The sequence below is a fragment of the Oxyura jamaicensis genome, chromosome 1 (assembly GCF_011077185.1).
Source record: "Oxyura jamaicensis isolate SHBP4307 breed ruddy duck chromosome 1, BPBGC_Ojam_1.0, whole genome shotgun sequence".
Lineage (NCBI taxonomy): Eukaryota > Metazoa > Chordata > Aves > Anseriformes > Anatidae > Oxyura > Oxyura jamaicensis.
In genome coordinates this window covers 73,310,179-73,325,131 of record NC_048893.1, presented here as the reverse complement: position 1 = coordinate 73,325,131, position 14,953 = coordinate 73,310,179, and the positions used below count along the sequence as shown (strand labels likewise).

Genomic DNA, 14,953 nt, shown 5'->3' with positions numbered 1-14,953 from the left:
AAATGTGTACATAAGAACTTAATGATTTAAGGTAGTACAGCAATATACAAGTTTTGTAGACACGCGTATGCAAAACTCAAACACACTGATTAGCTTTTGCATGTGACAAAGCACAGTAAACATTTTTAGATAAATATGTCGTCTGGGAGGTTACAGTTTTGCGCTGGTTCTTTTAAAACAGTTCTACTTCTAGCTCATTACTTCAACACGGTAAAACAAATTCTTTCATTCTGATCATTGATTACTTAAAAAAACACTGAATATAAAAAAAACACTACAAATATGAATTGACACAATGATGGAGATTCAGATGTGGCAAAGCCCTCAAACTGCTGTTCTCAGTCTCCCATGCATTTACTTTGTCATCTACAACACTGCAGCAATATGAATTTTCACAATATTTTTATCTTAACCGGTTAGCACTTTAATGGCTTCGTGTAATAGCTCTGGCCTATGTACACAGAGTTGTACAGTTTTAGTCTCTGACACTACAGTTCACAAACTGTACATGCACCTGTGAACCCAGTTATGTTCTTACTGTAAGGGAACATATCTGCGTAAACCATTTAGAATAAATATGAAATTCCTCTTGCATATTAGGTCCCTCTAGTGGGAGCAAGGAATAATACTGTTCAATCTAAACAAATCTGCTCTTCAGGTCCAGATAGCACCAAAAAAAAAGAAGCTCAGATATACATATGGAAGTCTAGACAATTCAGTGAGCTGCATACATGTAAACACACTTAGAATTTATCTGAGGTCAGAAAACAAACAATTAATCTTAATTACTCTACTACAGAGTAATAGCAATTTATTAGACAAATTGATCTTAATAATCCATTTTGAAACAGATCATTGGCTGTTTGATATAGAACAGATTTTCTATTGCATTTTCTTCGTTTGTTACTGATACATGTACTGTTTAGTATTAGCATACGCAATACATTTCCAAATTCCAATCTACATACTTCCAGAGATCTATAATACAGAAAAAAATATGCATTACCTATGTAGACTTACCCCCTTCTTAACTTGATTTGGCTTCTTTTTTATGAAGGTGATATTCTCTGCAATGATTAAATGTACATTACTTGACATACAATTTCATTAATTTCAGAATTGCAAAAGTTAATTTCCATAATTTCAGCCTCAAAACAGTTTTTCTATATATTTTTTTCTAATACCTTAAGTATTACATTTTCTACATGAAGAGGTTTAAAAACTAACCTGAGTTACATAGAACAGAGCGGTGAATATGACTACAAAAAGGTAGGAAAAAGACTCTGAAGGTAAGGTACCTCTTGCCAATTATTAATAGGAATAAAATTATGGCTCAGTTTCCAGTTGTGGATACCAACTAGTACACAGACTTGCCATTATGAATCAGACTAGATGTCCACTTAATCCCATACCGCTTCCAGGATAAATTGTTTTCTGGATAGAAAGGTATTGGCTATGTTTAAAACAATGATACAGATAAAACATACCTGTATCATCATAACCATACGAAGTGTGAAAGTTCCAGCCTTAATGCTTTGTATTAAATATTGAAACACAGTAAATGAACCTACATTCTGCTCATCATGAAATCTGACAGAACTCCTAAACTTGGTATTTTTAATGAGACCTTAGTAGACCTAATGACAGGAAAAATAGTGTGCCTTATTGACAACTACATTGAGCCAAGGTGCAAAACTCCCAGAATCAAAAGTTTTCAATTATCAACTCCTACAAAATGCTTGTACATAAATGAAAACTGATTTGAGCTGAAATTTAGTTGGAAACAGGCTGAACAAGCATATACAGAACAGAGATTCCTCATGTAAGACAGAACTTTTGATGTCCAAAACAAACAAAAAAAGCATTAGTTTTATGAGAACACCTGTTATAGATACAATTGAGAAAACCAGGAAAGCACATGTGGGTAACTTTTTTCAATATAGTTGCCTCCATCTCAAAAAAAAAAAAAAAAAGAATAAAAAAAACAGTGATGAAGCAATATGACACACTCCTCACTGTGAAGTACATTACAATTCTGGACATCGAAGATTTTGTATTACAAATATAAGATTTGTAAACTAAATTTTTATGTTTAGTTTTCTGGAAAGGAAGCAAAATCTGTCTAAATAGAAATAGGGACCTAATGCGCTTGCTTAGCATAAATAGCAGGCCATTCATCACAGAATGGTTTAGGTTGGAAGGGACCTTAAGGATCACCTAGATCCAACCCCTCTGCCATGGGCAGGGACACCTCCCACCAGACCAGGTTGACAAAGGCTCCATCCAGCCTGGCCTCGAACACTTCCAGGGATGGGGCATCCACAGCTTCTCTCAGTAACTTGTTCCAGTGCCTCACCACGCTCATGGTAAAGAATTTCTTCCAATATCTAATGTAAATCCCCCCCCTTTTAGTTTAAAACCATTCCATGTTGCTCTACCATTATCTGACCAAGTAAAAAGTTGCTCTCCATCTTTTTTTATAAGCCCTCTTTAAGTATTGAAAAGCTGCAATGAGGCCATCCCAGAATAATCACAGCATAACACTCTATTCCACCCTGTGTGTAGATGCACAACTTGAACAATGCATAAAGGAAGGTGTAAAGCATTACTGGCCACCTATATTAGGTCTGATATCTATAGCACTTAAATTAATCAAGTCAGCTAGGACAAGACAGATAAAACCAGAATGCAATTACTTAAACAGTATCCATTAGTTTTAGTCAAAGAAGTTGTAATACAAATTAAGATGTTTAAAAGTAACTCATGCACACTGCTATTAAACTAAGAATTTCACATCTCTTCCCAGTCATACATTCTTAGTAAGAATTAATATAAAAGTACACTATACTGGCTGCTATCTTCTTCTGCTTATGCTCATTACCTAAAGCAGCTTTTGGTGACGTACTAAGGCAATCAACACTTGGTCCATGTTCTGGTCCACCTGAAAGCATGATGAGTAACAAGGTTAAGAATACCAGAAGGCTCATTTGAATGTTTAAAATACCAAAACACAGCTCGCTGTCCTCAGGATTCTGTTTGATATAGATACCATAATGTACTACTTCTGTCACAGCTTTTCCAGTTACTAACAGAGCAGCAGGCACCCAAAGATTCCTTTGAAATCTTCTGAATCAGATTTTAATTTGGATTCTTATTAAACATTATTAAAGGAATATGTAGTCCCACACAGTCTAGCATAACTCTTACAGAAACTCCCTTCTCCCCCAAATACTTAAGTTATTAGCATGATAAGGTTATTTAATTATTAAAGTAAGGTAAAGAGAGTCTAAACAAATAGACTATCAGAAAATGCAGCTTATTGTTAACAAAGAATCAGTCATACCTTCATAGCATTCTAGAACATTTTCTGAAGTTTTCTGCTGTAGAGAAACTGGCTCTGGCTCTGATAGTACCCATTCAGTATTCTTTGCATTGAAAAAAAAAAAAAGACAACACAATGATCACAAGTGCACAGAAAATAGAATACATCAAATAAATATGAACAGTGTGCTCTACTAATTAGCTAAAATTGGATTCCTATGACTACAGCTTCTGTGTTTAAAACCTGTTACAGGAAATGTCTACCTTTATTAAAAAGCATTGCTGAGAACCTGTATTCCTCTCTCAGAAATAAATACATCCTCTCAAACACATCTTCCTCAGCAGGTAAGTCTGTGACCTGCTCACAGTAATACCCACTTAGTATTACCTTTTCCACCTATGCTGTGCCACTGCCAGTCCATGCTTCTCTTCCTTAAAACCTCAATCTCATAAATTCCCAATATTTCTCTCTCATAACCATACCCAAAGTACACTTGCCCTGAAGCACATAGACTGCTTGTTTCTGTTCCCCTACTTTTGCAGCTATTCAAAAATTCTGCTTTGAAAATTTACATTGTCTTATTTTCTCAATTTTCTCAAGGGGTTTTGTAACAAGTTCCTACTTCTTGTACTTCAGCCTAAAAATATTTACAACTCTTCTCTGCTTAACTCTTTCTCTCTAGCTTACTTCAGTTTATGCTTTTCCTACTCACTTTCAAATATTCTTCCATATTGCCTTTTGCAAACAGAAATAATGTTTATTTTTCTACTATCAGAACAGATGACCTTCTGGCAAAAATAATAGACTACAACTCACAAAAAGTAATTTATTTTTGTCTTTGCAACAAGCATTTCTGAGTAATATAGCATTCCTCCCAAACTGTAAAACATAAATATTCTTTCTCTGGTTCAAGGATGTCAACATTTATTTTTATAAGATATTTAAATATTGACCATAGTAGAAGTTCCTAAAATAAAACAAACAGATAAAAGGCTGAAACAGATAAAAGGCTGAAATTTCCTTAAAAATATGTTTTTGAAACATTACAAAAACAACAAAAAGCTGTATTTTAGAATGTCACAATTTAATAACTAAAGGAGGGGGGAGTTTTTTCCTTTAAATTACAGCTTTTCCCATTCTTAAGCACCCTACATATATTAGAAAGTCAATTAAAAACCTGTTATTTTTACTGTATTCCTTACCAGGGTGCAGATATGAGCTTGCATAGGTTTTTATTACTGATGATGATATACATGGATCACCACAACATTATGACTGGAGAATGAATGCAATGAATGTTTACAAAGTGTTGAAGAATATTCACAAGGCCTAATATGATATGCCAAGTTCTTTGCATTCTTCTCTATCCCAAAACATACCTCATGATGATACTTATACGTATTCACTGATTGCAACCATAGTAGAAAGCAATCATGTCAGAATACTTAATATTGTTGAAATATTTAGGGAAACTAGGCATAGCAGTAGCTTAATTATTCCAAATTTAAGATCACAACTACTGAAGTTGTTTTTAATGGTATTTTTTAATCTAAGACACAAGAGAGTCTCTGAAACACTGTTCTCTGAAATAAACACAGCATCTGTCACTATAAGGCACTGAGAAAGCAGAGCAGAGGTGAGATCAAATAAATGAAAACCAGTGGTAGCAATAGCTTTCTGAAAGTTATTTTAACTTTTTCAAAGAGGATGTAGGAATTCTGGAGGAAGAAAAAAAGCACCTGCTTAGCAAATATTATTTTTTACCAATAAACTTTATTCAGAAAAACAGTTATCACGTACTAAGTTTATATCAGGGCACACCCAAGCCAGAAATTATGAGCTGAAGTGGAATTGTACACCTAAGAAAAACACAGCTTCATTACACATTTAGCTACTATTTGGGTCATTCTAAATTATCGTCTTAGAAAGTGGTTCATACCCAGGCAGAATTTTGAGACCCACAGAAGGAAAAGCAGATGAACACTAACTCACCTATCCTTTCTGTTAGATTTTCTTACAGAGTTTAAAATTAATCAGAGCACACAGCTCTCTTAAGAAGTTAGTAAGCAAACAAGAATTAAATACAGGCAATCTATACCTTAGGAGAAACATGGGATGCAAAAAAATCTTCCTCTTTGTGCTGTGGTGATACAGGTGGCATTCCACATCCATCTGTCCACAGCTAGAAGTATTTTGAGAGAGGTAGAAAGAAAGAAGGAAGAGAGGGAGATTATTGATTTTATAGTACAATTGCATGAATGCATCCTAAAAAATGCACCTTATCTTAAAACTTCTTTTTTTTTTTTTTTCCAAGTTAAAAATATATTGATTTTATTTTCCTAAGTATTTTTTCCTTACAAATTTATTTGAGCTTTAATACGTGACATTCCTTTTTAGATTCAATGTCTGGTGATGACAAAAAAGTTGCATGGCTTTTAACCTCACTGCAACATGTACCAGTACCTCCAACAGGCAGATAATCTTTTACATTATTAATTAGAAACTTAAAATGGCTCTGGATGGTAAAGAATAGAAAGTTTTTGAGAAATCTAAATTACATAAGACACACAGTACTCACATCAGTACCATGCTTTCTTGTTGCTTGTGTTGCGAGGGATTTAATCTTCTCTTTGTAAAGCTGAGCAGCACGACTGTTATACTTTGCATTGGTATCACTTGTTGTGCATCCATGTTGATGGAAAAAAGCAGACTATGAAGAACACAAGATGCAATGAGAAAAAAAATAAAAACTAATGCCACTTAACATAAAAATATATTGCAATGCAGCAAAATGCTCCCCTCCTGTATCTAAACATTTTAAATTATGTAGTCTGTGTAAATTTCCAAAATAAGAAGAAAACTCTATTATGGCAACATATGTACATGTAAAACAACAACAATAAATTTAAAAAAATAGATTAGTGGTATGTTTTAAAAACACAGAGATACACGCTTCCAATCATATACAAAGATTCCTAGTTTTGAATCTAACAAGGAAAGGAAGAGTTAACTAACTGACAACACCTGTGCTTCAAAGGACATTTCTGATATTCTAAAAGGTATCACTTGCTTTCACCTTGAGCTTGCTAGAAGTAACAATGTATGCTTGATAGCATCAAAATGGCTATATAAAAACGGTCTTCCTTAAAGTGTTTATCCACATGTATGTACCTATATATGTATATATATATATATATATCCACACACACACACTTTATGTGTCTATTCACATACAAATAAAAACTTTGTTTTAAAGATTAAGAAATGGAAAAGCTGGGCATTTTTTTAGTACCTAGAATTAACTAGCAAATGATGTCTCACGTTCTTGCACAGAAGAACTTATTAGACTATTACAGTAAAACATAGTAAACAAGTTTCTGATAGGGTCAGCAAATCCAGACAACTGAAGCCTATAATCTCAAATGTAAATCTAATATACAAGTACTAGACTTCATATAAAAGTTAAGCCACAATACATTTCTGTGATTACAACAAAAACAGTTATAAACATCACAAGTGTCAAAAGTACTGTGTATATTTGCATTTGTGTGTGTACATATGTACATATACACACACACACCCCTATGGAGTTGACATTCAGAGCTTTTCTTTGTAAACCCTAATTCCAATCATTGTAGGTGTTTATTCTGAAAACAAAAGAAACTCACATCACCAAATTTTCTAGCAATCTCATACACGGCTATAAAGCTCATAACTGATTCAAGATTCAGTATCACCAGGAAATTACGGAACAGAAATACTAAATGTTAATCTGAGAATATTTCTAAGCAGTAGTTGGTAAAAATAGAATTCAGCATTTTATTAGAACAAAACAGAAATTGTTTTTTAATGCAATTAGAGTGAAGATGTCGCTTTTACTTTTTAAATGTTGAGGCAGTTTACTAAAATGGTCTTTAAAGTTTCAGCCATTTATCCTGCTAGGTAATCCAAAAGATGTCATTATGAATTTCAGGTGTATGAGATGTGGGTAAATTAGACCTATTGGTACAATGCATGATAGGAAACAGTGACATCCAAGCAGAAAGACAAAAATCCTTAAAATTAAATAATAAATGTTTACTGTTAATCTTCTGTGAATATGCTTTCTGAAATTATCTGAAGTACTTTTCAAAACTTGCGATCCCTTCCTTCCAATTGCCTTAAAATCTCTAGCTAAAAAAGTAAAGAATTTTTCATGCAGAATCTCCCTCTTCTTAGTTAAAACTATGATCTTTATCTACTAAGAGGCATAAGAGAAACTTGATGAGTAAGTTCATATAACTGCAGTATACAGAAAGACACAACTTAGATAGACAGAAAAAAATAGGGTAAAAACACCACTTTATTTCTGAAGTTACACAGCTGCTCAGATCTGCAAACCAGAGACAGTGACATGCTGAATGCCTAATTCAAAAAAGATGGTTTGACTGGAAAATGCAGAAGGGGAAGATAAATAATAATGATCCTCACTCAATTCATCATTCTTTGTATGGAAATATTTAAAATATTCTAATACTGAAATATTTAAAATATTAAATATTAAATCCAGAGATAGTAAGACTTAGGAGAATATTACAATGACAAGACTCAAGGAAAGCAGATTAAGAAAGCTCATAGTTGTAAATGGAATGAAAGTTTGGTTGAAAGGGAACACGAAGCTCAAGACTTAAAGTTTCTTAAACAATGTTTACGGACTAAACACAAGTGAAGAAAGATAAGGGGAAGTTTCCAGGGAACTGGAAGAAAAGTAGAAGTTTCTTATGAAAGTTACATGTTTCGATACTGAGTAGTTCAGCTTAGGGGAAGCAATCTCAACTACCAGTTGATGATCTTGGAAAAAAAATATGGGAAAAGAGGCAAAATTCCAGAGGAGTTGACCGAAGAAAGTATAATCTTTTTAAAAGGAAATTGATGACAATACAGCAGTCAACATAAAACCTTAGTTAAAAAAATATATTACAAAACAAACTTATTTGTAAGTATATAAAAGAATTAAATCAAAAGTAACAGATTATATCAATTGGCCAAAATAAAAACACTGCTATTTCCTCTCTCTGACAGTGTAGCATGTCTTATCTTGACTTCAACTGTACCTAAGGCCTAAGTCATATCTTGACTTCAGCAGTGACATGACCTTTGGCAAGACATTTTCATAAACCACATACAGAAATATGGTCTCAGGAAAACACTTGCTAACTAGGTTTACAAGCAGATGGAAAGCCATCTTTCATCAGTTATTAATGTTTTGCTGTTAAATTAGACGCATTTTCAAGGAATCTGGTCTAGTCTTTTCAATGATTTTTATTAAATGATTTTTATTATATTTATTCTAAGGAAAAAAAAACTTCTGCATATTATACCAACATGGAAAAGCTGCAAGAAGTATGGAAGGTGAAATCAGCACTCAAAAGAATTCTTAAAAACAATAAAAGGGAGAGAAACTGACTGGAAAAATAAAAATATTCCAAAAGATGTGAGCCAGTAAGGAAAGACAATAGCTTCCAAGCCTAACAAGCTTCTATGTTCAAGGCAAACACTTAAGAGTACATACAGCATTTGCATTTCCTCCAACTTGCATGCATCTCAGTTGAAACCAAGACCAATTGGAATCCAGTTCTGTAGATCTGAAGAGAAGGAAACATTTTTAATGTTATCTTCACAGACATTTAAAATCTACCTTGTTTGTGTAAAGAGCTTCTTTCCCAAATTATCTGGGGGTGGTGGAGGGAGCACTGAGTATGAGGAGATTTCTAACAGTCATAATACTGTGATCATTCATTCTTGAAATACTTCTCATAACATTCCTTTATACAGTGACAAAGCAACAGAGGAAAAATACAGATTTTAGTTGATGGAAAACAGCTGCTTTTATCTGCAGTCCGTTCTTAGATGCATTGCTCTCACACACTTCAAATAGCTACATATTTGAAATAGAAGGCTCTATTTAATAGGCCAAAAACATCTATAGGACATAAATTGGGTTACTCACCTGAAACATGAGCAGCTCATTAAAACTGCACCAACTGACTGAGCCTATCCAAGTGCCGCCACCAAAGGGGAGTAATCCTTTACACAAGACCTCTCACTTTCTACCCCAGTACTAGCACTGTGGTAGCAACATAATGAACTACTTCAGAAAGCAAAGCTGGCAAAATAAATAAATAAATAAATAAAATTAGATTATTCTAAACTGGCTTGCTAGGCTGTCAGATTATCATTATGATCAATATACTGTAGCACTGCTGAAGAGAATAAAGTGGTATTTGCCTCAGTCTTGACTGGAAAAATGGTAAAACGCTTCAACATGCTTACTCACTTCTTTGTTTTCATCACAGACTCACAGAATGGTTTGGGTTGGAAGGGACCTTAAACATCACCCAGTTCCAACCCCTCTGGCATGGGCAGGGACACCTCCCACCAGACCAGGTTGCCCAAAGCCCTATCCAGACTGGCCTTGAACACCTCCAGGGATGGGGCATCCACAGCTTCTCTGGGCAGCCTGTGCCAGTGCCTCACCACCTTCTGAGTGAAAAATTTCTTCCTAATATCTAAGCTAAATCTACTCTCTTTCAGTTTAAAGCCATTACTCCTTGTCCTGTCACTACACTCCCTAACAACTTGTTCTCTGTCTTTCGTGTAGGCCCCCTTTAGGCACTGGAAGGCTGCTATAAGGTCTCCCCAGAGCCTTCTCTTCTCCAGGCTGAACATCCCCAACTCCCTTGACCCATCTTCACAGGAGAGGTGCTCCGGTCCTTGAATCATCCTTGTTGCCCTTCTCTGGGCTCACTCCAACAGGTCCATGTCCTTCTTGTGCTGGGGCCCCAGAGCTGAATGCAATGCTCCAGGTGGGGTCTCATGAGAGCAGAGCAGAGCATGACAATCACATCCCTCACCCTGCTGGCCATGCTCCTTTTGATGCATCCCAGGATACGGGCGGCTTTCTGGGCCAGAAGTGCACATTGCTGGCTCACATTAAGCTTCTCATTAACCAGCACCCCCAGGTCCTTCTCCTCAGGGCTGCTCTCAATCCATTCTCTTTCCAGCCTGTATCTGTGCTGGTGATTGCCCCAATACAGGTACAGGACCTCATGCTTGGCCTTGTTGAACCACGAGGTTTGCACAGGCCTACCACTCAGGCCTGCCCAGGTCCCTCTGGAGAGCATCCCTTCCCTCCAAGCCTGCTGACCACACCACACAGCTTGGTGTCATCAGCAGACTTGCCAAGGTACCCTCAATCCCATCGTCCATGTTACCGACAAAAATGTTAAACAGCACTGGTCCCAGTACTTACCCCCTGTGGAACGCCACTCATCACTGACCTCTGCTTGGACAGTGAGCTGTTGACTACAACTCTCTGAGCGCAACCATCTAATTCCTTACCCACCATGTGGGCCCATTCATCAAATCCACGTCTTTTCAATTTAGAGACAAGGATATCATGGGGGACAGCATCAAATGCTTTGCACAAGCCCAGGCAGATGATGTCAGTTATTCTTCCCCTATCCAATGCTGTAACTCCATCAGAGAAGGCCACCACATTTGTCAGGCACGATCGACCCTTAGTGAAGTTGTGTTGGCTGTCACCAATCACCTCCTTGTTTTCCATGTGCCTTTGCACAGTTTCCAGGAGGATCTGCTCCATGATTTTGCTAGGCACAGAGGTGAGACTGACTGGCCTGTAGTTCCCTGGGTCTTCCTTTTTTCCCCTTTTTAAAAATGTGGGTTATATTTCCCCTCTTCCAGTTCACTGGACTGCCACGACTTCTCAAATACGATGGACTGTGGCTTACCAACTACATCTGCCAGTTCCCTCAGGACCCATGGATGTATCTCAGCAGGTCCCATGGACTTGTGCACCTTCAGCTTCCTTAGCTGGTCTTGAACCTGATCTTTTCCTGCAACGTGTGGTTCTTCATTATCCCAGTCCCTGCCTTTGCCTTCTGGGGCCTGGGCTATGTGGTTGGAGCTCTTGCCAGAGAAGACTGAGTCAAAAAAGTCACTGTGTACCTCTGCCTTCTCTATATCCTGGGTGACCAGGTCTCCTGTTTCGTTCTTGCGAGGGCCCACAATTCTGTTAGTCTTCCTTTTATCACTGACCCATCTATAGAAGCCATCACCTTCAATGTACAATGTACAAACAAATCTGCCAACAAATATGTGCTACTAACAAACACTAGAAGCTGGTAATGGGAATGGGTGCAAGGTCCAAATTCTACTGAACCCTACCTATTTACCTCATTCCCAAGTAGCTATCAGATAAATCAAAGCTCTCACAAACATTAAAAACTTTTCAACCAGAAATTAAGAAAAGAATGAGTTTTCCTCTCTGAACAGCCATGTGAACAAAACAAAACACATCAGAAGTTTAAAAAAATACAATTTTAAATGTAAAAAATATACAAACTACTTACCGAATGAAACTCAAGTGAACACCAAGGGATCGATGGGTCCCTGAACAATCAATACAAAGAAAAACTCCATATGTTATGCTTGCCCAGCTAGGGTTTTTTGATCCGCAGTCAAAACATACCTTTAAGAAAATAAAAACCGTTAATGTGGCTTACGCATAACCACTTGTTAAAGTTGTATTATAGGTCATTCTAACATCCTTGTAGCGATCAGAACTTAATGAGTTCATCCTTATAGCATGGATGTCATCCTTCCAGCTCAGATTACGTGACAACTTCACATAACCCTAATGTTATAAAGAGTAGTTGCACAATCTGCCCAAACTCATATGCCTTCACCCAAACTAGACAGGACAACACAAACGCCAGGTTTCAGTCCATAATGAGTTTATACATGGATCACAGGTTGAGAAACAGTGGGGCAGAAAACCCACATCAATCTAGTTCAAGTACTCATTTAACATGGTACTTCCAACACTACTGAAATACAAAAGCTTTTAAGAAATATTTTCACTTCCTTGACAGGCAGGGAAGAAAAAAACAAACAAACACACTAAGAAGTCTCCTTGCTATAAACTACACTAATGTAACTAGAGATTTTTGTCTACATACCTAATCAAACAAGCCCTGAGTTTACATTAAAGTCAGCTAACCTATCACCAACCAAATTTATTTCAAGTAGATGCCCAAGAGCAGTTTGAGGCTAAACTACTAGCTTTTCTGTGCATCTGCGTATCTTGCACAGCACACACTTATCAGGCACAAGTTCACCATCAGATTCAACACTGGCTCATCCTCAATATGAACATTTTTAAGTCTGGGCTTCAGTTAGGCCAATAACTGCAACACAAAGGGAAAGAATGGAGTTTCTGCATGTGTAAGTTCACTCTTCCTCTCTCTACGGAGGCTTAACAGAGCACTACTGGAAGGAAAGGAGTCTGGAAAACATGTATGTATCCCACTACTGCATGTGCAAACAGGGTCATTCACTGACATACAGCAGAAAGACGAAATAAGAGAAAATCTACACAGAATGAGGGACAGAAGGAGGGACTGGAGAGAGTCCCTGAAGTAAGCACAGGTAGGAGAATGATATGCAAGGACTTAGGGAAAAAGAATGAGTAACTCTTCAAGTATATCACAAGAAAACATGCGGCCTTAAGCAGTCAGAATTCATCCACTTTTCCTCAATTCCCTCTATTTTTTGAACTAATTCCAATAAATAAATAACCTCATCTTCACATTAAATTGGCTGTTTTCAAACAGTTTCTTACTAGGCTAAAAGTAGGATGAAGACATCAAAATAGGACAAGATTCTGTTAGAGATCAAAGCCAAGACAACAGCCTTGGTCCTGCTTCTAACACAGGAGAGAAGAGCAGACTTAGAGCTGTAAGTTTCATTGAAATTCCTCAGAACAGAAATGGGAAAAGAGAATCTTAAGCATTACCAGGTGCTTAAAAAAAAATCCTATGGTTAAAAAGGTTCTGTTATTAACATCCATTTCCTGGAACAAATATAAGTGCTTCTTAATTTCAGCCTCTTAAAAGTTAATTGCATCACCTTGGAAGCTAGATGCCACAAAGCAGCTCACTGGCTTCACTTATCCAGGACTCTATCAACTATCTACCAGACACCTGTGAAAATTATTCATACAGACAAAAATTGTAGCTTTAAGGGTTGTGATGCAAGTCAGAAAGACAACTAATTTTCTTCTGAAAGTAACATAAGAACTGTCATTTCCATCATGTTATGGGACAGATATAGAAACATTTTATCAAGTTAACTTACTGAAACAAATGAGTACAAGTTAACTTACACTCATGTTGCTTGGCTTCCTCAATTTTAGAGCAATTTTCACCACACTTGTAACAAGAAATGAAAACAAAATTAAAAGGGATTTCAGAGCCTACCTATGAATTCATTTCCATTTTAAATATGGAGACTGTGTTTATTGGAGTGAGTTAGGTACAACTAAGATATTAAAGTTGTTATAAAAACTAATTTGAAGGATACACTTAAACAACCTATTGCTTTTTAACTACACTTGTATTATTTTTGCTCATTTAGTGTTCAAGCACTTTAGGACAGTCTAGATTCAGGAACAGTCACTTTGGAGAAAAAAGAGTAAAATTCGCAATCGAGATGTTTTTACCAGAATAAACACAAAGACTTGGGTCCACAGCAAGACATCATTAAAACAAACAGGATTCATCTTGTATGAGAAGTTAAAGTTAACAGATCCTTTATGCCTGTTGGTAAATAAGTTCATAGTACACATTGTTATTGGATATGGCAACATAGTAATATACAGCCTCTGGAAATGCTTGCTTTGACACTTCCAAAGAGCTGGCAGGGCTCAGCAATCACCTGTCACTGAGGTCAGGGTTACAAAAGCACTTTTAACCTGGCATGCAGTGTTGCTGCTGCCACAGGTAGCTCCACATCTCCACACTTGCTATCCCCCTGTTGTGCAAGAGCAGCACGCAGCCACCTGAATGCTGGACCCGCTACTACTCAGGTGGCGATTTCACGACTGGTCAGAGGTCATTTTCATCCAAACAGCCACTCTCTTCATTTCCAACTACTGTATCCTGATATGCTTTCTTTTTCTTGCATCAGCAGTAATAATCAGGCTTGTTGATCCTACCGGAAACCAACGCTACAAAAGCGCTTTGACTCAGAGCAAAGGTAGATCCAACTCACATCACAGCTACATCATCAGCAATATCAGTGTAAGGGAGGGAACAGGAGCACTTGCCAACAGAAGGAAACTGGATTGGAAGCACTGTAAACTTGAAATGACTTGAGCGAGATGTACTATAGTGTATTCTGCTGGGGGGGGGGGGGGGGGGCGGGGGCAACGTGACCACAACACCTCCCAACAGACACACAACCCCCGCAATCCATACTGTAATAACAACACTGCAGAACTAATAAGCCACCACCACAGCACACCTACTTGGTTTTCAGCCAGTTCAGATCCTTGATTTGGGCCTCCAAGCAGAAACACAAATGCTATCTATCATCAACAAGAGAAGAGAAAGAACCGTAGAGCAGGAAACAAAAACTACCTGTTTCAAAGGAACAGATCTATGCAAATTAAAAGAGTCTATACATGACAGTCTCAGGGTGCAAGTTATCAGAACCGGTAAGCTTTACAAACGTTTAAACAGTACTGGGTAGCTTAAGGACTATGAATGTCTCTTACGTGTACAAAATACA

At 37.0% G+C, this 14,953-nt stretch overlaps 1 protein-coding gene across 1 annotated transcript in view; it reads right to left on the bottom strand.

Annotated features, from left to right (window-relative positions):
• The window catches only part of ARFGAP3 (ADP ribosylation factor GTPase activating protein 3), a 30,261-nt gene that overhangs the window by 14,628 nt on the left and 680 nt on the right, over positions 1-14,953 (bottom strand). Inside the window, exons 2-8 of the mRNA XM_035310610.1 lie at positions 11,734-11,852; positions 8,874-8,946; positions 5,901-6,032; positions 5,421-5,504; positions 3,344-3,425; positions 2,882-2,941; positions 1,021-1,067 (exon numbers count right to left, since the gene is read on the bottom strand). Of these exons, the coding sequence (XP_035166501.1) occupies positions 1,021-1,067; positions 2,882-2,941; positions 3,344-3,425; positions 5,421-5,504; positions 5,901-6,032; positions 8,874-8,946; positions 11,734-11,852 (597 nt within the window). The remainder of the gene's footprint in view (positions 1-1,020; positions 1,068-2,881; positions 2,942-3,343; positions 3,426-5,420; positions 5,505-5,900; positions 6,033-8,873; positions 8,947-11,733; positions 11,853-14,953) is intronic.